Raw genomic sequence first — 25244 nt, forward strand, 5'->3', positions numbered from 1 at the left:
ATTATATTGAAATATTTGTACACCTCACTAGCGTACTTTGTCTTCAAATCTTCATTCTTCAACTCTTGGCTACCTTGAGGGCGCGGCGTGGCGCCGCGCCAATCCTTGCTTCATGACCATATAATGTTGCGAGATGTTCCACTCTCTTCATGACTGTTGTTCTTGGGGACTTTTGATGCTTTGATATCTTCTACTCTACAAGTTTAGAATTCTGATGATCCAGAAGCATATGAGTATAATTTTACGTTGCATCTTGGCTTGGCATTTTGAGAATAGAATATTTACTAGAACACACAGAAAATGTCCCCATTACAGCCTGCAAGGTACTACAAGAATTGATTAACATAGGAGGCATAGAGATCTCGCAGTGGACACCAGCCTATGGTTCAGTCACAACAAAAAATTCCAGATGGTGCACGTGACGGTAGAAGGAATGCCCTGCTCCCTAAACACTCCAGCAGTGGTTGAATATATGCTAAGCCCATTTGTTTTGAAAATGCACATCTTTCCGAGACAACTGACAGCTCCAAAAGCTTTGGAAATACAGTGATTTCATATGAATGTTCAGCCTGTTGTGCATCGAGTCACACAATACTAGCAACACCTCAAATCAATGTGATTCCAAAACACCTCACAAATTTAACACAGGTTTCAGCCTGATGAAAATTCAGATGCCCTGTGCTACAAGTTTTTGTGCTAACACGCTGTTTTGAAGGGTTAGAAATATTTGTGATGGCATCTGTAATAATTGTTGCATTTCATTTTCTTTCTTTTTTGATTTTTTTCTAACAACTACTACCAATCAGTCACCATATGGCGTGGCGGCTCTCATTGCTAGTAGATCCAATAATTAGTCGAACGTTCCATGCAAAAAAAAGAACAACATCAGATCCATTCAACAATGAGATGAAACTCGAATTAACCAATATTGCAAATTGCTGAACAGATCTCCTAATGAAGACATACACGGAAAAAACAACAACTCTTCCTGCATCAATAGCTTCGTGGCCACGAATGATCCGCGCTCTCCTTCCATTTCATTTCCATGAACAATGAGTATGGTATTTCCAAGACATGGAACCCATGAGAAGCAACTAATGGAGCAGCGCGCCTCTTCCCTGATGCCATCGGCACCGATTCTTCCTTGCGGCACTCCACCTACAATCTTATTGTTGCATCTGATGTGATGCATGCCCCCCCCACTATCACGGTCCTCTGCGTCCTTCATGCAGAAGGGGTAGGTTAAAGGCGATGATGTGCTCCCTATTTTGGAGAAGTCGCTAGCGCTTACGGTTGTCATGCATCCACCCGATGGACCAGTTGGCATGGTCAGCAACTGGCGGGTCACCGTCCAGATGAGGAGCAACGCAGGGAAGCCGGATGGGGGGAGCTCCTTGGCAACAAAACATGAACCACATGAGGCTGCTAGCCATGGTTGTGACCACAACAAAACTTGATGATCAAAGGAGGCTAGCATCGTGAACGACCGGGAACACCATGTGCACTCAGAAGAAAACCTAAAAAATAATTAACACATTGCGAAAGAAATGAAACAATACAACAAGGCCAAAATCAAATACAAACGAAACCAAAGAATATGTCATCAAAACAAAAGAAAAACACATCAGAGATATCAACAGAGCAAAACATATCCCATCCTGATGAAGAAGATAATAGGAGGTTAAAATCCATCAAATCAGAACTTGATGGAAGATGAAAGACGGGCATGAGAACATGCGATGCGTGTACCAAGGCCAGAACCTAGGTGACTATGGAGAGGCCTTCTGAAGTTTCTCTGCTTCTCGACTAATCATTCAAAAGCGGTGCGAGAGCAAGCTAAACGGTGGGTGGTGGGATCCACATGGTAGATATTTATAGAGAAAGCCTATCCAACTGGGAGAGAGCAAGGAAACCTAACTAACCATTTCTCGGTTACCCATCAGCCTAAAAAGGTGGAAATGCAAAACAATTGAAAGATGAAACAAAGGAGAAGAGGAAAGCTATTGAGGATGGGCTGTGGATGTTTGATAATGACCTTTTGATTATGGAGGATTATGATGAGAACAAAACTTCAGAAGAGTATGAATTTGTGAGCGTTCCGATTTGGGTTCGCATTTTCAATCTTCCTTTAGGAAGGACGAATAGAGATACAGGAGAAGCAATGGGAAATGTCATTGGCCAATACATCACAGTGGAAGTAGGGGAAGCTGGGATGGCTGAGGGTCAATATCTCCGTGTGAAAGTCAGAATGCAAGTTGCAAACCATTAATTAGAGTATGATAGTTCAAGTAGGTGCTGATGGTAAGGAGAAGTGGAGTCGATTCGAATATGAATTTCTCCTAATCTTATGTTACATATGTGGGATTATAGGGCATGTGGATAAGGGTTGTCCATCAAATTAAAAAAGAGGGAAGTGGAACATTACGGTAATTGGCTCAAGTGTGGTTTACACCATCCCGAAATAGAGGATCAAAGGGAAGCAATTGAAGCAATGATGTGAGGATATTTGGTAGCTTCAGTAGGAGGGGTGGATTGGGTAGTGATATGCTAATGTGGCGGAAGGGCAGTGGAGAGCAGGCAGCGCTGAAATTTGATTGAAGAGCAGAAGATAAGGAGAAGACCAGACAAAACACACATGGGGATCAACGGTTGTGATGTGAACGTTAAAAAACATCTCTCTATCGATAGTAAGGACAAAGGGTCTGCTTTTGGATCGCAAACTAAAATTCAAAGAGAGGGAAAGCAAGGTTGTTTAGATGGCTGACAACACCACATCAACTAAATCCGTTGGTGAAGGGACCAACATAGGTGTGACAGTATTGAAGGATACTAGGGGACATGATTAATTAGTGTAAGCCAATGGGTGGATGGGCAGGAGCTAACATGAAAGGACGCAATAATGCATGGGCCATGCAATGTTCTATAGAAGGCGGGGAAAATCAGGCGGAAAAGATTGGTGCGTACATGCGCCGAGGTAGAAATAGTAAGAAATCTGGCAAACCTTTGAATGCTATGATAGGGGTAAAAGAGCTAGTTTTACGGATGATATGGAGTTAGATGAGAATAATGTATCAAAGAAGAGTAGAGGGGAAGTGTCAAAGGGAAACAATGTTGTTACGAACGCGGGGCTGTCGGAACAGCCCTGCGAGAACCAATGAAGATAGGAGTGATGCATGTAAAATACATACATGAACTTTGCTCTTCATTGCCACATATTACCACCTATTTTCATGCTTTATATTATTTTTGTGGGTTTTCTAAACAATCCCCTCTCCTCTAGTTCCAACTCTATCTGGCAGAAAACGCCTCTTCTTAGTGTAGTTTTTGACTTTCGAGGAGCTACGTGACTCGAAAAAGGGCAAGGTCATGGGCCACGCTTCAGAAATTTTAAGACGAATAAAATCAGCTAAAGTGGGACACCACGAGGTCAATGGTCTGAAAATGGGGCCAGTGATGCACCCTCCCCCTCTGGGCACGCCACCAGACTCCGTTTTGCTGTCGACCATCCGATTCACCTCAATCCAGTGCCAACCGACTTGTTTTGATCTCGAAACCATATATATGTGATCCCCAAGTGTTTCGTCGATACTACGGAGGCAGAGATCAAAAACACATAAACAGTGAGTCTGTTGGCCACCGCCGGAGGAAGATTGGAGGGGGAACCGCAATTGGAATTGCCTCCGGTGGCCTCTCCCCCTTCACCAACGCCTCCTCATCAATCTTCATGATGAGTGGGGAGTAGTTCTGCCTATGAATCTATCTATGTAATTCTTGAGGTGGATATTATGGTGTAAGATGATATTTATATGCATCTAAAGTTGTGTTGGAATTCTTAGGATTTGTCATACTTCAGAGATGCTTCTATGATACATGTTATGATTTCTATTCTTAATGCCATGTTTATCTTTTCATGAGGTGCTTTACATCACCAAGTGTAGGTAGATGGGACAGATGTGATTTGTTTCACACAACACATAAATCATTGCATCCATGTCTAAAAGTTTTTACCATAAGTAGTATGATGTATGTAGGTATTAGATGGCCAAGTGACATATGGCATATCATTGAGTGACACAAATAGTGCAACAAAAAAGGGGAAGTGTGATGTGTGGTGTGACAATAACCAATGCTGGGGTGACAACAAAAACACAAAGGATTATTTCTTTCACCTACGACATGTAGCCATCATAAGTATTACCATTAAAACATGACTATGTTATGTACTTTTATTATCTATAACATGGTCACCACAATAGATTGACAGGGGGGATTGAGTGAACCCATGAACCCATGTCCATTGTTCCTATAAGAGAAAACCTTCATCTTGTCCTCTTGTGTTCCTATAAGATAAAATTGTTGACAGGTTTAAAGTCGGGGTATCATATTGACTATGTGATTACGGATGCAGATGGCTTCCAATGGATATTTACGGGTATATATGGGGAACCAAAATTGGAGGACAGGGGGGCTACATGGAGATTGCTACAAAACATACAACATCATAGTAATCTTCTATGGTTGTGTACGGGTGATTTTAACGAGATCCTTTTTTTCGTGAGAGAAGGAAGGAGGGGTGGCTCGGCCCCAAGTGTATATGGACCGATATAAACAAGCTTTGGAGGATTGCAAGCTTAATGACCTAGGATACTCTAGTGATCCTTTCAAATGGAGAAATAATAGTCGTAAAATGAAAATTATAGAGAACATTTATACAGAACTATGGCAAATCAAGAGTGGTGTTCTCACTTCGCATATTATAAGGTGGTCAACGGAGACCCTCGTTACTCAAACCACATGCCGGTCATCATACATGTGGAAGGGGAGCCTACGTTCTAAGGATAAAGAATGGTTGAAGCCAAATGGTTGGAAGAGGACAATTGTGAGGGGGTGGTTAAAAATGCTTGGAAGCATGCAGATCGACATGAGCCTAGATTGGTGTCGGGGAATTTGAAAGAGGTTGCTGGAGAGTTGAAGGACTGGAGTAGAACATCAGTGGGAGACCTAGAAAAATGTATAGCCCGGACTAAGAGGGATCTTGAAGCATGTAGACATAAGTATATGAGGCCCAATGCAGAAGGAACATCTTCCTAGATATAAATTAGAGAAGTTGGAAAACCAATGTAACTTGTATTGGAAGCAAAGGGCAAAGGTGAATTGGCTTATGAAGGGAGATAGAAACACAACATTTTTTCATTTTGCAGCCTCGGAGAAACACTACAGAATTAAACATGTTAAAAAAGAGGATGTGACGGTGGTGGAGGGATAGGCAGAGATGGCAGCGGTGGTCACCGAATTTTTTAATGAGTTGTATACTTCTAATGCAGGACATCGTATTGAGGAGTTGCTGGAGCGTGTCGTTCACCGGGTTACACCGGAGATGAATGATTTGATGATGCATGGATTCTGATGAGAGGAGGTGAAAGCTACAATTAACTCTATTGGTTATCTTAAGGCACCCGGGCCTGGCGGCATGCCTGCTGTTTTCCATAAACGGTTCTAGGATATTGTTGGGGACCGTGTGACGGAGGAAATTCTTCAAGTTTTAAATGGTGGTCCTCTCCCGGCTGAATGGAATGAAACTTGTGCTGCTCTCATCCCCAAACTTGTGTTCCTCTCCCGGATAAAATGAAGGATCTTCGTCCTATAAGCTTGTGTAATGTCATATATAAACTTGTGTCTAAGGTTTTGGCAAATCGGCTTAAGCTCATACTCGAGGAGATTATTGCCCCAAACCAAAGTGCTTTTGTTTCAGATCATTTGATAACTGATAGCATATTATTGGCATATGAAGTCAATCATTTTATGGAGAATAAGAGAAGTGGCTCGATTGCCTTTGCGGCACTTAAACTATATATGAGTAAGGCGTACGACCGGGTGGAGTGTCATTTTTTGGAGACAATGATGAGGAAGATGGGTTTCGATGAGAGATGGATCTCCTTAATTATGAAATGTTGTTCTTCCGTGAAGTATAAATTTAAGGTTAATGGGTCCTTGACAGAAGAGGTAATCCTAGGAATATTGTTGAGGCGGGGGGGGGGGGGGGGGGGGGGGGCTATATCCCCATACTTGTTGAAGGTTTCTCTAGTATACTGAATCAAGCTGACTAGGATGGGAGCTTGGAGGGATTAGAATTTTTCTAGGGGCACCGAGTTTTAACCATCTAATGTTCGCAAATGATTCTTTAATCCCCCTGAAAGTTTTAGAGGAAAGCTCGCTTCATTTGCGAAATATTCTAAAGTTATATGAGGTTTGTTCGGGGTAGATTATTAATGTGGACAAATCCATTGTGTTTAGTAAAAACACACATAGAAGGGACAGGGATCAGATGATGACCATGCTCGGTGTTAGTTGTGAAGGAAGAAATGGAAAATATTTAGGCCTCCCGGACTATGTGGGTAAGTCAAGATAAAAAAAAACTTTTGACTATATTAAAGATAGAATATGGAAAGCTATACAAGGATGGAAGGAAGAGATGTTGTCAAGAGTTGGCAAAGATATTCTCATAAAGGCATGTGCCCAAGCAATCCCAATGTTCGCAATGACTTGTTTTGACATAACGAAAGGCCTATGTGATCAGATTAACAACACGATTAGTAGGTTATTTGGGGCAAATCAAGACAAAGAAAACAATATTCATTGGATCAGCTGGGAGAAACTTACGTTGCCGAAGGAGAAATGTGGACTAGGCTATAAAGATTTGTATGCTTTTAACCTCGCTATGTTGGCTAAGACGGACTCCCTATGTGCGAGAGTAATGAAGGCGCTATACTTCCCAGATTGTTCCATTTTTTATGCACAACCCAAGAATGGTATCTCCTATGCTTTGAGGAGTATCCTAAAGTGGGTCAACCTTTTGCGTCAAGGAGTGATCAAATTTGTCGATGATGGTGCCACTATTGACATCTAGAATGACCCTTGGCTGCGAAGATCATGGAGTCGTCAGCCAACTGTCCACGGCTAGATAGTTTTGAGTAAGGCGAGTGAGCTGATAGACCCGACCATTTGCTTGTGGGATGAAAATATAATCCATGGTCTGTGATCAATATGTTGGAAATATCTTAACTATCCCAGTCGCCGAGGATAGTATGGATGAGTGGGACCCACACTTTGATGTTAGGGGACTGTTTAATGTTAAATCTGCATATCGCTTGCAAAGACAACTAGCTGTTGTCAACTGGGGCAAGAGGAAGGCTTGAATCCATAGCGGAGTTTTAATTGGAAAAGAATATGGCGGACTGAGTGTACACCGAGTGTTCGCCAGTTCCTTTGGCGCATTTCCCATAATAGCCATCCACATCGACTCAGTCTGAAATGGAGAGGCTTTGAAATTGATCCAATATGCCCAATGTGTAATAGGCTAGCTCGACGATGACGGATGTCATTTGTTCCTTCGGTGTAAATAAGTAAAAAATGCGTTGTACTCTTCAGTTAGAAGATGTTAGAAAGAAGTTACCGGAGTGCAACTGACCTAAGGATGTGATTACTCATGTCCTTTAGTTAAACCGAGGGCTAAAAGTGCTAAAAATTGCCTTGTTCTGGTGGCGCTGGAAGGATAGAAATAAAATTGTTGCCGGCGAGCAAGGGAATACTGAAGTAAACTTGATTCAGTTGATTACTAGAACTGCTGCGGAGTTTGAGCAATTATGTACAAAAGAATATTTGAAACAAAAATCGAACCAAACTCGGGATGCTCCTACGAGCGTAAACTGAATATTGATGGTAGCTTATGTTCAGCTGACCACACGGGTGGCTGGGTTTTTATTGTCCACAATAATGTTGGTGAAGCGATGGCTGCTCGTGCAGGTACACTCTCATATGCATATGATGCTCTTCATGGCGAAGCTGCTGCATGTCTCACCAGTATTCAGAGGGCAAGTTACTTGGGTATGGGCAAGATCCAAGTTGAAATCGATTCTCAAAAACTGGTGCAAACTGTTACATCTAAATCGCATGATATCTTTGTTAATGAACATCTGTTGAGAGAAATAAAATTATTTGCTAGGTTGAATTTTTCTAGTTTTTTCATCAAGTTCTACCCCAGGACATGTAATAAAGTTGCGGACGCTTTAGCTACGTATCGTGCAAGTTTAGGGCATGAGTCTCGAGCTGTATGGCCGGACGGTGTGCCTGGCTTTGTACTTGGTTTAGTGACCTGCGATCTTGCTGGAGTCACCTCTTAATGGAAGTTTGAGTTCCATCTAAAAAATTGTTTTATTTATTAGGACAGGCGCGACGCCGAGTCGCAGCAGAGGCTGCCTAACCGGGAGCCGGAGGCTGCAGAGTTTGACGTAACCCCTCCGGAGCAGAATGCCAGCTAGGCTACCTTTTGCACCTGGAAAAATACCACCAGATAGTACTCAACTGCATGTACAACCATGCGACGGCCGCAAACGTCCATGCTTTTTCCCGGCTGCACTGCAGACTCCGACGGGTATATAAAAAGTTGTGTGATTGTCCACTATTCATATTATTACGCAACTGTTCTAGAAAAATTGAAAAGAGCTAACAACAAATTAAGGATTGCTAATTAGGGATTGCTCGATAGTCCGGATGTTAACGAAGTGTACTGGGAAATTTTAGTTGTCCAAAAACTTAAAAGTGCTGAACTGCTGATCTGTGAGCTACCAAACTGATCTTTCCTTAATCCTTTTTGTAAACATAAATCCGTATGTCCAATATAAAAAAGGGGTTTCAGAATCAAACATGCAGGCATCAGATACAGTATGACGAGCCAGTTCCCCTTTGCAATCTCTATACTAAGTTACAAACTGTCCCCGGTTTGTACCATCTGAACGTAACCGAGACATAATCGTACCAAAATTAACAAGGCAGCGAATCCAAAGAAACGATTCTTGTCCATTTCAACCTTGGAGGGAAATCAAGAGGGGGAAGGGTGTACCGCGGGCAGCAGCAGAGTGCGAAAGGGAATGCATGGCCGTTGTTGCTAGGTTTGGGATGTCGCCAAACTCGAAGAAGGAAGGCAGTACAACGGAGGGGAGACTCGGTGACAGACCCAGGCCAAGGACGCCACTGACTCTGCCGCCGGAGTAGATCGAGGCCGGCGCGGGCGGTGGGGAGACTCTGTCAAGGCTTTGCTAGCAGAGTACTTCAGTTTGCGTTGTTGCAATTTTGGGTGGGACGGGGGTTGGGCATACCAACGAGAACGGGGCTTGGTTCATGCCTCAAAATTTTGCAACATATTGTCGAATATTTCGATGAAACTTACATAATCTAGATATTCATATTACTTGTCCTAGTATGGATCTACCTAGAACTAAAAATATGTCTAGATATATCTATATTAGTGGCAACTAATATGGATCGAAGGAAATACATAATTTTATTTTAAAATTTATTTATGTTTTTAAATATGTCTAGATATATCTATATTAGAGGCTGAAAGTTTTTAGCTATGTGTCTACATACAAAAGGTATGCATTTTGAAGTGGCCTTCTTCTCAATGCATGCAAGTTGAAGAACTAGTTAGCTTTTGGGATCTCCGATCTTAGAAAAATAACTAGTTTGTGGGATTCCATCATTGATTAGCAACCATAAGTCTGGTGTTTACTTTTCTATTATGATGTTTGAGCTTTGTATATGCACTTTGTAACCCTCTAAATAATTGCTTGGCAATAAATATGGTTGTATACATCAAGTGATGCAAGATACTAGGATATCCCTTTTTCAAATAAAATCGCTCGTGTTTGCTAAGAATAAGAATAAGTGGCGCATGCGATAAAATGGTGTCTTTGTGCATATGTTTGTGTTGGCGTGTATATGGTGTTAATGTACAATAGTCTAGCTAGTATTTCTATGAAATATTAGTAAGCTTGTATACAAAACTTTAAATTGTAATAAGTTAGTTGAATTGTGCCTAGTGCATTTCTTAATCAGTGTGCACTGATAATGAAGAACAAGGCATAACTAGGAGAATAATAGGTGTATGAGAACCGTATTGGGCATACATTGTACATAGCAAAAGACAGCCATCAAAACAATATATGGGGTCTGAATTCAAGTTGTGGAAAATAATAGGTGTATGAGAACCGTATTGGGCATACATTGTACATAGCAAAAGACAGCCATCAAAACAATATATGGGGTCTGGTGGAGATGCTCTTAGCATAACAAAAGACAACCAGCGAAACAATATATAGATCAACTAAAGAAAGTTTTAATTGTTTGATATTAGCTCTCTAGGTTTATCAGTCTATGAAAATTACGACATCGGCAATAGAGTCTTAAACTATCATTCACATGCATCATCCGTCGTTCTTCCTCTTGACAATATGTACACCTCATTCACTTATGCCAACTCAGAAGGCACCAATCGACTAGTTATCACGGCGTGGCTTATTGTAAATGCGCCCTCCTGATTGGTGTCTTTGAAGGGTTGACCCTGAAAAATGTAAGTCACAATTATTTGGACTAGCTTATTGACATGGTTTTTTTGCAATAAGAAGTTAAGAATCAGGGATCAAACCTTATTATAAGGCCTTGTACATATATGCTGCTGGAGCTCAGAGCAGCAATAGCGCCACTAGCCTGCAATGCACACAAATGAATGTTAGTATTCATGATAATTTGTATTAACATCATGCAAGACATCCTGGATTGCCTGATGAATAGACATTTATTCTGGTCAACATATAAGAAGAAAAAGTTTTACTCTAGGAAGTAAACACCTTGAAAGGTCTTGAAGTAATATATAAACGTAATAGCAAGGGTATTGATCGGTTCACAAGACATTGTATTCGATGTGCTTTTGTGTGTGTGTGAGCGTGTGTGTGTGTGCGCGCGCGCCTGAGAAGAGAATGGTTTATACACATGAAAGTGTGGTGTCAACATGATAGAGCATATGGATACACCTATAATCTTAATATAAAATTAAATTAAGGCGAAACATACAAGATATAATGGATTTGAGATGATGGGATTATCACCTCCATAAACTCAATAAAAGCTATCTTGGTGGCATGGTTCTCATGGCCCATAATCCTTACGTGGGAAACCTGGAATCCATTGGAAAATGAATAGACATATGCATTATAATTATTTTTCCATTTGAAAGAAAGAAGCCTAAACACAATTCTCATATGATCTTATTTTGAGATCTTACCTGGCCAAAGTATATTTGGAAAAAGTTAATTAGCTCATCTGGAGTGACCTATACATGACATGATACAACAAAGTGTCAAAAAAAAACATGATACAACAAAAGTTAAACTTTAGAAAGAACATGTGTAAAAGTATCCTTTTGGTGTTGCATACCGTTTTTTGGATATTTGTGCAATAAACAGTCCTTGAGGATCTCTCCTTTTCTTCTTCCGACTGCACAAACATTGAACATTTTTGTTACACAGAAAGTTTAGCTATCTAAAAAGCATTTAAAATTAAAAGGAGTTTATTGGTAGACTAGTCAGAGGAAGAAATGAATGTTTGATTGGCATGATCGCCGTCCTAGAAGGCGCTGCCTTTACAGGGAAAGTAACTATAATGTCGCCATCAAGATTCAGTGCATTGAATGCTTTCTCTAAAAACGTGTGCAACATTGGCCTCAGAGAACATATATGAACTTCACGTTGTTCATTATGGATGCACATTAATATATGCCATTATTTATTTTTATGTAATTAACTAAAGATGTTAATTTTTATTTTCCTTTCGTACAAATAAACTAGAAAATGTGGGTATGCATTCGTAAGGTTTGGCTTAAAAATAATTTTCTAATAATAATATGAACACAAGCATACAAAAGGCAGAAGAAGCCAGACAATGTCACCTTCGGTCTCGTTGATACCGTGAGGCAGGAAGGGCACTGGTTGGTGATCGCAAAGAACATCCTGTCGCCGACATCAACATTGCAGTTGTCGTCGTCTTGCGACCGTGGCGCTGTGTGAAACCACTTCACGAGTGAGCCTATCATCGGCGGCATGACAGGCCAGGATGATAGCTCTGCCTCTACACCAGGCGATGTGATGTACTCACAAATGTTTGAACTGAATCCTCTGAAAATCCTTGCTAAGATTCCTACATTGCAAAAAAATGGCTTAGTCTGGCATTCAAATGGTAAGAGTAAGCATCACGTTGTATTAGGGATATGTTATCTTTTGCATGGTTGGATCTATCTGGACTAATACTAACATTGATGTATCTGGGGCCCTGTGCAAAATTTAAAAATGGGCCCTATCACACTTGTAAAATATACCTACTTAGTAAACAATCATAATGTTTATACATATAGATTGATGTTTAAATTAATTTAAAAATTGTTCTCTACATTTGCAGATTTCAAACATGTGGTAAAATTATATCTAAATCAATTTTAAGACAAAAACATGAGTATAAAAGCCGAACCAGCGGTACGATATTGAAAATAAACTACTCCTTCCAATCCATAATAAGTGTCTGAGATTTAGTATAAAGTAACTTTGTAAATCCCCGACACTTCTTATGAAATGCGGGAGTACATCTAATGGTTTTTATACATTTAATTTGACCTATTTAGATTTTAAAAAAACTAGGGAAATAGTTTTGAAATATCAATGGCTTATAGCATGTAGAGCAGTCCCAACAAGTGCATGTACATAGACAAGCACACTATAAGAAATATCACCATGGGAGGAATATAAAAACACTACACCAAAGTTAACTTACAACTTTTTAATTAGAAACACAACGATTTCTAAATTAATTTGAATATGAGAAGTCATAATATGTCAGTGTAACTTGCATCATAACCTTCGGTCCAGGTAGCAAAAATATTAAGGAGAAGAAAGTAAACAACTTCCTACAGGAATCGACCTCAAAACCTCAAAACAAGTACTCATAGGTTGGCATATTGGACCAGTACCAGTTGGCCTAATCAGGATTTATGTATAATAAATATTGATGTAAAACATATATAGTGCATATATAGAAATTTTGGGCCCCCATTTTTTTGGGCCCTGTGCGGGCTGCACGGGCTGCACACCTGTCGGCCCGGGCCCGTTCTTGAGGTAACACTAATTAAAGAACAGGGCATTTATCCCCTTTTCATATTTTGGATGTTTTTTTATATATATCGTAATACAATGTTAGTTCAATTAATGGTTGAATACTTAAAATGGCTCCGATATACAGCTGTGTTTTTTTTACTTACAAACAGCAACTTGGGGATTCTAAAAAAATTCCTAACCGCCAATAACCTAATTTCAGTCATCTAAGTAACATAGCACGTATGTTTCTGTCGCTCAAACATCATCAATGAAATAGGAAACTATATCAATTCATACCCTTTCCGATCATTTAAAGATGAATTTTCATGGACACGGTCAGAGTTTTTTTAGTACTTTGGTTCACCTATTCCTCCATTATTTCATATGAACCTTTGAAAAGAACATCCCTATCGTAGAAACACAAAATCTGTCATCAACAAGGAGCTGCAACAAAAAAAAAACACAAAATCCACCATTGCAAACAGGGGCATGCATGTGTTCTTTTTGTAACATTGGCAAGTTATACAAGAAAATTATATTGAAAAAAACAAGAACAAACCTAACAAAAAGAATTCTACGTTCTAATATCTATTTTTGATGCATATTGTGTTCAACAAGACAAGGACAGATCTAACAAGAAAAAAGTTGTAAGTTCTCATCATAATATTTACAATACTCTCCTAGCATACTCATCCGTGTTATTGGAAAATGATATCACCTTGGCATTCAAAAACGACTCTCATAGGCAAATCTTCTTGAAGAAGGACACCTTCAAACTTTGGCTTGTTACCTTACATGTATTTCACTTGCAGTGCGCTTTTGAGTATTGAGACCTCAGACCCTCCTCTTATAGGCGGTTCAAAATAAATATCCTTGATTTCTTTTTACACCCACCTCGGTATCATCGACGAATTTCCTCACAACCGACAAAAGCATTTATATGAAATTGCGCCACGCATTGATGGTGGTAGTAGGTGGGGATAGGTGGCGTCGCATTGTTTCATGGACTTTTGTTCTTATGCCCGCCTCGGTCTCATCGACTTACTGACCGTTTACAATAGACAAAAACGTACACGCCACTGTGCCAGCTTCATCGCTTTTGGTAAAGCATCTTTTGGCGGAGAAAACGAGGTGAACTGTGGAGGTTGGTGGGTGGGAAGATGAGGTGCCACATTTTGCCACGTGTGATGGTATTTATGGGGGGGGGAGATATGGTAAAATATTGTGCCATATTTTGATGATAGTGAACTTTCGTTCCTAGGTAGGTAAGTAGGTGGGGTGGTATACGATTACATATAACTAAGAAACCCAAAGAGGCAAGTATGTATGGGTGGGTGCGCTCCATGGTTAATACATGGGTTTAATGGATGGGCTGGACCGGGCCAATTATGACCAAAAAATGAGACAATCGTATCTTAACAATGATTCAAATTGGGCCATCTAGAACCTTGCTAGTGACTTGAATTTTGTACTACTGTGTACAACTAATGATTACAAAACTTTTAAGAGGATTAGACCATCTCTAAAAAAATCAAAAGAGAGAACACACGAATAACTGTTATTTTAAGCTCGGGGGCTAAAACACGTGGTTTCAGATACGCAAAATATTTCCCGTACTTAAAAACTTGCTCGATGAACTGCAACTAGTATGGTGTTTTTTGTTTGTGTATACACAAAACCAAAAAATATAGCGAAAGTAAAGTTTCACGCCCATTTCCCTTATCTCTCCTTCGTCGCATGTTCCTCCCCTCCACGGCCACGCAAGTGAACGGAGCAAGAAAAATAGTTGAATGGTCATGCAATACAACGGGCTCTTAAAATACATGTAGTAAAAAATGACCAGACACATGCAAAATTTAAGAAATGTTACCAACAAAAATATGAACGTACTAATGTATTTCAAGAAAAATCGACCAGACAAATGCAAAATTTTAGAAATGTTACCAAGAAAACTATAAATATATCAATGAGTGAGATATTAATAATACTTTTACATTATTATATACCATATATTTAGGTCATTTGCATTAGTCCTCACTGCCAGTATTATGAAGTAAAACCTCCGCACGAAAACATCATTTAAGAAGAATCACTGGCATTATCTTCATAAAGCAGTGTGCTTTTTGAATCAACTCAGCTCAGCCATAGAGATCCACCATCCAAGCATAGTGATCTACAAATTTTTATTGCATACCTAGTTTCCACGGACTCAACATGCTGCTCTCCATTGTCCCTAAACCTAGAAGCAACACATTTCAGTTGATTCGGTGAATAAAAATACCTGGTATATAGTTGGCGTAGACGTGGAAATGATGGAGCTCGATGCACAGTCTCGTGCCTTCCACCTATGCGGCTCCGCTCCTCTCCAAGCACATCAGGTGTATATTTTGGCATGGTTGTCTGAAACACGTCAACAACCTCAATTTTTTCTGTACAATCTAGCTTTGCCCGTAGACAAAAAAAACTGTAATGAAACAAATATTGAACACGCTAGACTTTTACCATCATTTGAACAACACTTCTCGAAGCTCACATTTAATTATTACAATCAAGCAAACTTAGGATTATTCCTTCCATCTAACAGAAAACGTAGGCTCGTCACTATTAATATAGTTCCTGGCCATCTCATACATATAAGCATGGTTGCATAGATCCAGTAACTAATCGAACATTCCATGTAAAAAAAAGGAACGACATCAGATCCATTCAACAATGAGATGAACCTCGAATTAACCAATATTGCAAATTGTTAAACAGAACTCCTAATCCACTTCATTTCCACGAACAATGAGTACGGTATTGCCGCGACATGGAACCCAGGAGAAGCAACTAATGGAGCAGCACACCTCTTCCTCGATGCCATTGGCACCGAATCTTCCTTGCGCCACTCCACCTACAATCTTATTGCTGCATCTGACCTGATGCATACCTCCCCCCCAGCTATCATGGTCCTCTGCGTCCTTCATGCAGATGTCGTTGTGGGCACCCTGGTCATCATCCGAGTTGCAGTAGGGTAGGTTAAAGGCGATGATGTGCTCCCTATTTTCGAGAGTCGCTAGCGCTTCCGATTGTCGTGCACCCACCTGATGGACCAGTTTGTATGGTCGGCAACTGGTGAGTCACCGTCCAGATGAGGACCTACTGCAGGGAAGCCAGACGGGGGGAGCACCTTGGCAACAGAACGTGAACTACGCGAGGCCGCTAGCTATGGTTGTGACGACAACAAAACTTGACGACCAAAGGAGGCTATCATCGTGAACACCATGCGCACTTAGAAGAACACCTAAAAAAATAATTAAAACATTGTGAAAGAAATGAAACAATACATCAAGGCCAAAATAAAATACAAACGGAACCAAAGAACGTGAAAATCATCAAAACAAAAGAAAAATCAATCCGATGAAAGAGAAAATGAGATCGGAAGATACACATCGGAGAAAACAACAAAGTAAAACATATCCCATCCTAATGAAGAAGACAATAGGAGGTCAAAATCCATCGAATCAGAACTTGATGGAAGATGAAAGAAAGAGATCGAGCCTTGATGGGAAGCAAGGGGGAGCGAGTACATGTAACACATTTAGTAACGAGGCGGGATCGTAACGGTGCACCGACTAGCACGACAAGGGGAACTGCAGGGTGGCAGTTTACAACAATTGCTGGTGGTGGAGCCTCTCGCCATGGTAGCCAAGTAGACGGGCATGAGGACATAGGGTGCGTGTACCACAGGCCAGAACCTGCGTGACTATGGAGAGGCCTTTTGAAGTTTCTCTGCTTCTCGACTAATCAGTCAAAAGCGGTACGAGAGCAAGCTAAAGAGTGGGTGGTGGGATCCACATGGTAGATATTTCTAGAGAAAACCTATCCAACCGGGAGAGAGCAAGGAAACCTAACAAACCATTTGTCGGTTACTCATCAGCCTAAAAAAGTGGAAACGCAAAACAACCGACAGAGGGAACAAAGGAGTTAATAAAAAAGATAGAAACGACTCGGCCATCGAATGTAGTAACACCATAATAAATGGTATCTACGGTGCTCAAATTGGTATGGGATCGGTAAATTCTTTCCAATATCATTAAATTGAAATCAGATCGATCCATCCCTCACCCGATCAAAACTAGTTGGTCGAGGTCACGCTGGCCCGTCCTAGAAAAATTGTCTAAGAATATTCCTACGTCAATCCGGCACAGCTACAGTCCAGCAAAGAGGCATGCACTAGGGCGCCAATGTCTTGGTGTCTCCTTGGCCTCTCTCTGGGGTTGTGCTTCCTCCTGATTTATTTTCCTCATAATGCTCAAGTCCCAACACTATAAAGCCTTTCACGCGATCTAGGGCATGTGATCATAATACACATATGTTCCCCCTAGTTTAGGGTCAAGCGGATGTCTTTTTAGGTACCATGACATGAGTTGATGGGGTGGATAGTCTGATGAAGAATCTAAAATTATCGGAGATTGATAAGAAGGGTTTGAAGCTAGGGTGGAGTAGTGGTGACCAAATGGGTTTGATTGACCCAAAAGCTATGGGTAAATTGTTGTCAGAAAATCCAGCCTTTGCAGATGGTACAGCCAACACATTGGGCAGGATCTGGTGTACTTTAGGAGGCATTGCTTGTAAAACTGTAGTTGAAAATGTATTCATGTTTACTTTTCACCAAGCTAGTGGGAAGAGGAAAGCAATTTAGGATGGGTTGTGGATGTTTGATGATGACCTTTTCATTATGGAGGATTATTATGATGAGAACAAAATTTCAGAAGAGTATGAATATGCAATCTTTCCGATTTGGGTTCACATTTTCAGTATTCCTTTAGGAAGGATGAATAGAGATACATGAGAAGCAATGGGAAATGTCATTGGCCAATACATCACGGTGGAAGTAGGGTTATATGGGATGTCTTCGGGTCAGTATCTGTGTGTGAAAGTTAGAATGCATGTTGCAAAACTATTAATGAGAGGTATGATGGTTGTAGTAGGCGATGATGGTAAGGAGAAGTGGTGTCGATTCAAATATGAATTTCTGCTAGTCTTCTGTTACACATGTGGAAGTATAGGGCATGTGGATAAGGTTTGTTCCATCAAATTAAAAAAGAGGGAAGTGGAACATTACAGTAATTGGCTCAAGTGTGGTTTACACCGTCCCAAAATAGAGGATCAAAGGGAAGCATTTGAAACAATGATGTGAGGATATTTGGTAGCTTCAGTAGGAGGGGTGGATTGGGTAGTGATATGCTAACGTGGCGGAAGGGCAGTGGAGAGCAGGAAACTCTGAAATTTGATCGAAGAGCAGAAGATATGGAGAAGACCAGACAAAACACACAGGGGATCAACGGTTGTGATGTGAATGTTAAAAAACATCTCTCTATCGATAGTAAGGACAAAGGGTCTGTTGTTGGATCGAAAACTGAAAATCAAAGAGAGGGAAAGCAGGGTTATTCAGATGGCTGACAACACCACATCAACTAAATCCGTTGGTGAACGGACCAACATAGGTGTGACAGTATTGAAGGATGCTAGGGGACATGCTCAGTGTAAGCCAACAGAAATATGGGTGGGTGGGCAGGAGCTAACATGAAAGGACACTAATGCATGGGTCATGCAACATTCTACAGAAAGCGGGGGAAATCAGGCGGAAAAGAATGGTGCGTACATGCAGCGAGGTAGAAATAGTAAGAAATCTGACAAACCTTAGAATGCAATGATAGGGGGTAAAAGAGCCAGTTGTATGGATGATATAGATTTAGATGAGAATAATGTCTCAAAAAAGAGTATATGGGAAGTGTCAATGGGAAACAATGTTGTTACGAACGTCGGGCTGAAGGAACAGCCCTGCGAGAACCAATGAAGTTAGGAGCTCTAAACTGTCAGGGTTTGGAGAATGGCCCGACGGTTAATAGTATTCTTGATTTCCAAAAGGAGGACCCCGATGTGCACTTCTTATCTGAAAGAAAATTGGATGAGAAGAGGCTAGAATGGGTTTAGGTGGAAGCTAGGCATGCCAAATATGACGGTAAAGAATTGTGAAGGACACATTGATGACGGATAATAGCAATGCCAAAAAGATCTTGATACGTTGGGACTCCAAGTGCAGAGTGTTGTATCAGCAGAGTATCTCCCCACAAGGGTGACTCAAGGGTTTATATCGAACTCTCGGGGAACTGGACAAAGAGTATTATCTTCTCCCTTCTTCTAGCAATCCTGCAAGTAAAATAAAAACCTTGTGTTCCCAACTCCACCGTGTGGTTGTCAAGCACAAGGTTTCGCGTAAGTAAATAAATACAAGTAAAAATAAATCGAGTAAAACTAGATAAAATAAAGTAACTAAGTAAAAAATGTAAATGAGTTGATTGTTTTTGGTGTTTTGGATGCAAATAGGAAAAGTAAATATTTTTGTATTTTCGAATTAAAATAGTGCAGCAAACAGAAAACAAGATAAAAGATATATAAAGGTGTTTCTTATGATAAAAAGTGGACCGGGGTTCATGGGTTCACTTGACTATTCTCTCTTTTAAGTTGTAGTGGAAAAACAGTAATTCATCAACGAGATTTGCGGATGCAAAATAATAATATGAGTAAGACTAGTTGAATGCCCGTGCGTTGCCACGGTCTACTAATTTCTCACACTTAATGTCAATATAATACACGTTGAAATTCACGTGTATATGACATTAGTCGCATAGTTTTTCAAAAGTCTTTAAAATTTTATTTTGATTCGAGTGTAATAGTTGAATAAATGTTACCATGCGAGTATATTGTTTGTTATAACATATTATATTATGAAACATGGAACTATTCCCTTACGAAGCCAATATAAATACAAAGCAAAACCTGACTAATATATCTTAGTGAACACAAAGAATAAATCTACTAAGATGTGTGTGTCAAGGAGGACTCCTCGCGTGGAGATAACCCCCATTTTTACAGCATAGAATAGTTAGCCATGTAATAGTGAGATAACCCCCATTTTGCACTCTTTAAGTTTTGAATTTCCTATATATAAGAAAAATACAGTTGCAATATACAATGCTGGCTAGAAAATCCCTCTTTACTTCTTAAGAAAATGCACCCATATGAAATCTTGCATTAACAATCCAATAAGAACATTTGTTTTCGTGTTTTGATGCAAACAGGGAAAATAAGAGATTTTTTTTACACCATATCCATCTATCTGGTACTTAAATCTATGTCACACTTAGTTTTGGATGAGAAGTTAAAATAAACTGTTGGCAAAGGAAATAAAATTAGAGTGGAAGTATCGTGCCTGAATCAAGCTTCCTCAAACAATCCATACAATAGCATGTATGCAACTTGTCACCTCCAACCATGGTAATCTTACACGAGCAATGCACATCCCAACTAATATAAATTTAACAAAAACATACATCCATTTAGAATTAACAGCATAACCCCAAGAAAATCCTTTATTCACCTCTCAAAAGTAAGAAGACAACTTTCTTCATTTAAGAAGATTCGGAGAACTTGTGCTTACAACCAGAGGAGCAAAAGAAATGAATTAGACCTCACTTTCTCCAATCCTTGAAATCCTAGCATTGCTTTGCTACATGCCCCATACATCAAAATCACTACCTCGGCTCTACTACATGCATGATACATCAAATCGCTACCACTGTATGCTACATGCCCCATACATCAAATTCGCTGGAAGAAAAAGGTTTAAAAAATAGAAGATCAAACCAGATGTCCGGTTTTTTGTGGAACACTGTATTTGATAAAGTGAACTTTGAAACATGACATATGCCTTGTCACCAAGGGAAACATCTGGGCACCACTGAAAACGAATAGGATAAGAGTCATTTTCTGTGATGATATTATAGAGTGGAGATACCAAAAGTAGATAGATGCACTAAAAATGTTCCCACTGGTCATGAAGAGAGGATTTTCAACCAAAATCATCGTATTCAAACAACCAAACAAAAATATGTACCAGGTATGTTCAGATTTTACGTGTTCTCCAAAAACTAATGAAGCCATTGATGAAGAGTAATAAAATTTAACAAATCCATTATAATGCACCTACCCATATATAATACTGCATGAAGGAAGAATAAACTACACATGCTACCACCCAAACCCAATAATATGAACGCTCCTTACAGAAGCATGGATGAAACATTACCAAAATTTTATTTCAGCGGACATAGTTATGATAGCAACCGAATTCTAACCAATCCAGTTTCTAGTTAGGCCAAAACACCAGGTAATACATTAGTCTTAGGATGTGATGAGTGGGTGAGTACCAACCAAATTTTCAACATAAAAATCCAATGAGCGTCACCTGGAGTGCATCAATGGCCACCACTCAGCGAGAGGTAATCCTGGTTTCGTCGCGTCGTCGGCTGCTAGACATACACTGCTTTGATGCAATGCATAGTACTATGCTGATGGGTGGAGGCCAGAGGGATATACAGTACATATTCTGAGATATAATAGTGATATTCCAATAATTATTTTTCTAATTTACTAACCTCTGGAGATTTAGATAATTAAGTATCAGTAATTCTGAAAGGGCACTATTTGAACCACAGAAACAACTGACGCCCTTAGAGTCCATTAGATTTTACAGATGAACTTGAAAAAACATGTTTCATAAGAAAATTCAATCGGTTATCAGCCTAGCAAGTGCTCTCCTTCATTGGCATCCACGGTAACAATAGGCAGCATCAAAACGAAAATCAAGCAAAAGATATCCTAAATACTTACCAGATGATAGAACATATGATATAATTAAACATGAAACTCCTTAAATTACTTGATATCGTAGCATCATGTGCCAAAAACATACCTTTTCTTAGTACTCTAGTCTGCAACACACACATAGTTACTACAGCCTGACCACTGACATCTGCATGAGAAATTCAGAAGATAAACATATTTGGATCAGCTTACTAAACCGTTGTTATCTAGAATAAAAATATATTTGGATTAGCTTACATTCCGACTGAAGCGGCAAATCTCACTCTCTATATCCTACTAACATATACTATATTAATCTTCTATAACTACCATATATATATATCTCTCTCCCACTCTCTGTCAAACACCGAACATTTGATAGTACAACATAATCTCGATACAACCCAACATAAACTCCAGGAAGGCACACTCATCAATCCTAGAAATAGAATTATTAGCAGCAGCTAGCAATCAACAAGATTCTAAAAGTTCATAGCATCAGCTATCTCTCTATCTCACGATTTCTATCACTGTCTTAGCAAAAAATAACCGAGCAACAATAACAGCAGCTAGATAGTAAAGGAGCAGTAGCAGATAGCAACACAGCAGGCAATAAAATTTCAGAGCACGAGCTAAAATCTCTTTACCTCCAAAAGCATCAAGCAAATTAATGTCACACCACATCGCAAGAAATTCTCTCTGTATTCTCCCACCGAGCTGCTTCACGGCCGACTCCATTCCCCAGGTTAGCACCCCACCATGGCACGGCCGCACCCGGAGCTCTGGTACTTCTGCTCCTTCCTCTCTCTCGCCAGCCTACATGTATGAAATAGCATAATAAATTATTTCCTAGAGTTGCAAATACTATTGAGAAAATCAGACATGAATGCCATGCAGAAGTCGCATTATTTCCTGCCGTTGAGGACAGAATGCCTACAAAGTTTTTGAGTAAGAAGATAATAATTTTTTTGAGTAACAAATACTTCCTCCTGGATGCACCGCTCTAAGTAAAAAGATAAGACATGACATTTTTGTTTGCCTACAAATTCTGCTCAGAAGAAAGGAAAGTATGACAATAATAAGCACCATGTGATTTCTGCAAAAATCATGTAATGGACCAGAAGTGAAATTTTACCGAAGAAGGGCAATCACTCTAGGGTTTCTCTATAAAGTAGATAATGGACGCTAAGCAAATTTTACCCATGAGGACAGTAATCACATAATCTATCGTGAGAAGAAAAGGCATGAGATAAAGTAGCAACTATGTAGCATCTTACCTTGTTGGAAAAAGCTTATCTCAACATGGAAGTAACTCACTTGAATACGCTACAAAAAAAAGGCATACATTAGGGACGGAGGCAGTTGCGTATCAATGTTTACCTCAATGACCTGGAATCGAGCCGTCCCGGAGTTCGTCGGGATGGCGGAGGCGCTGCTCTTCTAATGGGTACCTCTTCCGCGGCGTCAATTCTTCCCTCTCTTGGACGGTGTGACCCGCCTCCCTCTCATCTGTGGCGGCCATGGCCAGGACGCGTCCGAAGAGGTCCCCAGCCGCAAGTCCCACTGTCGGCCACAGGCCGCGGAGCCGCTCAGATCTGACGCAAAACGCAGCATGTCCGCCCACGACAGGGACGTGAACCAGCCACGTCTATTGGAGACGTGCAGTTGCCGGCCTACCGAGCAGATCCCGCCGGCGTATCGGCCGAGACATCGACGTGTGTGTACGACCGTGCGGGGGAAAGACTGGCAGAGGTCAGGCCGCTGCCGTCCACCATGGGTCGGATTCCTCCGACATAGGCGACTCGGCGAGGAGGTTGGGCGCGGCGGCGGCGGATTTTGGCGGCGGCATACAAGTGGTAGTCGGCGCGGTCGAGCGGCGGGGTCCAGGCAGGAGTATTGTTCGTCGCAAAGATGATACCATTTCCACAGTAATGACTACCTCACCTCCGAATGTGACGTTCAGACGGGTTTTGCTTGGATAAGGGCTTTTGGTATGGAATGCACTAATTCACCGGTTGGGAGATATTCACCTATCACCTGAACCGGACGAATTTAGATGGAATCTTCATGTAGATGGTACTTTCTCAGTCAAATCTTTATACAATGCGATCCTTCATTCTGATACACCAGTTGATAATAATAAGAAAATCTGAAAGATAAAGATACCATTAAAAATTAAAAATTTTGGATGGTACCTTCGTCGAGAAGTTATTTTTACTAAAGATAATCTTGTTAAGCGGAATTGGCACGGAAGTACACGATGTGTTTTCTGTAATCATGATGAAAACATTAAACACCTTTTTTTCCAGTGCCATTTTGCGAGATCTATATGGTCAGTCATCCAAGTAGCATCTACCCTGTATCCCCCGACTAATGTGGCCAATGTCTTTGGCAACTGGCTTCACGGTGTCGATTCAAGGTTTAAGTTGCTTCTTAGGTGGGGGCGCTAGCAGTTATCTGGGCGCTTTGACTAAGTAGAAATGACAAGATTTTTAACGATAAAAATTGTTCTTTGTTGCAGGTCATCTACAGATATACAGGTATTCTCCGTTCGTGGTTACCTCTTCAGCGGGTGGAGAATCGAGACCTATTTACGGAGGTCTGTACACGGTTGGAGGCTATGGCGAGGGATACTTTTTCCCTACATGGGTGGCAGCATAGTCTACGGATTGCAGCGTCACCCTCATCTTAGGCGTTATATGATTAATCGTTCCGATATGTATTTCGCCTAGTTATTTCTATACTTTGAATCCAGACACTTGAACGGCTGTGTGCATCCTGGTTATGCAGAGGCTGGATGTAATTGCTTCCAAAAGTAATAAAACATCCTTTATCGAAAAAAAGGCAGGACCCAGGAGGCGGTCTGGAAGGCAGCGACGGCACTGGTTTGTGAGAGGGGCAAAGGAGGCGATGTGGTGCTTGTCAATGAAATGGAAACGAGGGGAAGGAGGGTTGAGAGATTTCTCTCCTAGCGAAACAAGGGGATCACGTCTGTTCACGAGAGAAAGACCTGCCTTAAAAGGAAGGTGAGATCATGTTTTGATTTTATTTTTCGTGGGCGTGTGGGATTCCGTATTAATTTCTGATGGGATCGCATGCACATATTATTTTACCGTCGTGATTGATTTCCATATATTTAACCCGTGATTGGAAAGTGAATGGTTTGTCGTGACGGATGGCTGGATGGCAAGCGGGAAACGTTTAATAAAATTGGATGGTTAAGATGTCTCCAATCTTTAACATCAAATATTTTTGACGACGTACGAACTCACATATAATAGTAAAGAAGATAATTATTCATATGGGCATCACGTACTAACATAGAGATGATGCAACACATCTCTCTTATACTCCACAAGAAAGGGAAAACTCCATGCAATCTTGTATTAAGAATTAACAAAGCACTAGAACATGAAAGCGCGCTTTGCGGCGCCCGTCCGCCTTGATGAAAGAATTATTTTTTGAGAACATATTTGAGTTAGATTGAACTAATCTCAAACCATCAGAAGTTTAGTTCTATTTTGAGCTACATGTTAAAAGAAGTCGAACGTAGTGGTCCTAATTAATGAAGAACCA

General features: G+C 40.5%; 1 protein-coding gene and 1 long non-coding RNA gene across 2 annotated transcripts; both read right to left on the reverse strand.

Moving 5' to 3' along the window:
• Nucleotides 1–10060: 10060 nt before the first annotated feature.
• On the reverse strand, nt 10061–13787 carry LOC127298011 (polyadenylate-binding protein-interacting protein 13-like). Its single transcript, XM_051328016.2, has 7 exons — nt 13696–13787; nt 11783–12030; nt 11272–11331; nt 11120–11167; nt 10944–11012; nt 10484–10545; nt 10061–10399 (listed from the first exon to the last, which is right to left on the reverse strand). Exons 1-7 carry the CDS (start codon nt 13718–13720, stop codon nt 10354–10356), a joined length of 558 nt encoding a protein of 185 aa, XP_051183976.1. The 5' UTR covers nt 13721–13787; the 3' UTR covers nt 10061–10353.
• A 6599-nt stretch (nt 13788–20386) lies between these two features.
• On the reverse strand, nt 20387–23578 carry LOC127300641 (uncharacterized). Its single transcript, XR_007851428.2, has 3 exons — nt 22316–23578; nt 21778–21837; nt 20387–20763 (listed from the first exon to the last, which is right to left on the reverse strand). It is a non-coding gene; the product is annotated as an uncharacterized lncRNA (long non-coding RNA).
• Nucleotides 23579–25244: the final 1666 nt, after the last annotated feature.

This window comes from Lolium perenne, chromosome 5 (assembly GCF_019359855.2).
Source record: "Lolium perenne isolate Kyuss_39 chromosome 5, Kyuss_2.0, whole genome shotgun sequence".
In the NCBI taxonomy this organism is placed as follows: domain Eukaryota; kingdom Viridiplantae; phylum Streptophyta; class Magnoliopsida; order Poales; family Poaceae; genus Lolium; species Lolium perenne.

What these genes read in the sequence shown, in the direction of transcription:
- LOC127298011 (XM_051328016.2), bottom strand. Translation starts at nt 13,720, where the DNA reads ATGAGAGTCGTTTTTGAATGCCAAG. An exon ending in AGTCGTTTTTGAATGCCAAG is followed by an intron (nt 12,031 to 13,695) that starts GTGATATCATTT and finishes TTTGCAATGTAG; the next exon opens with GAATCTTAGCAAGGATTTTC. An exon ending in CGGTATCAACGAGACCGAAG is followed by an intron (nt 11,332 to 11,782) that starts GTGACATTGTCT and finishes ATGTTTGTGCAG; the next exon opens with TCGGAAGAAGAAAAGGAGAG.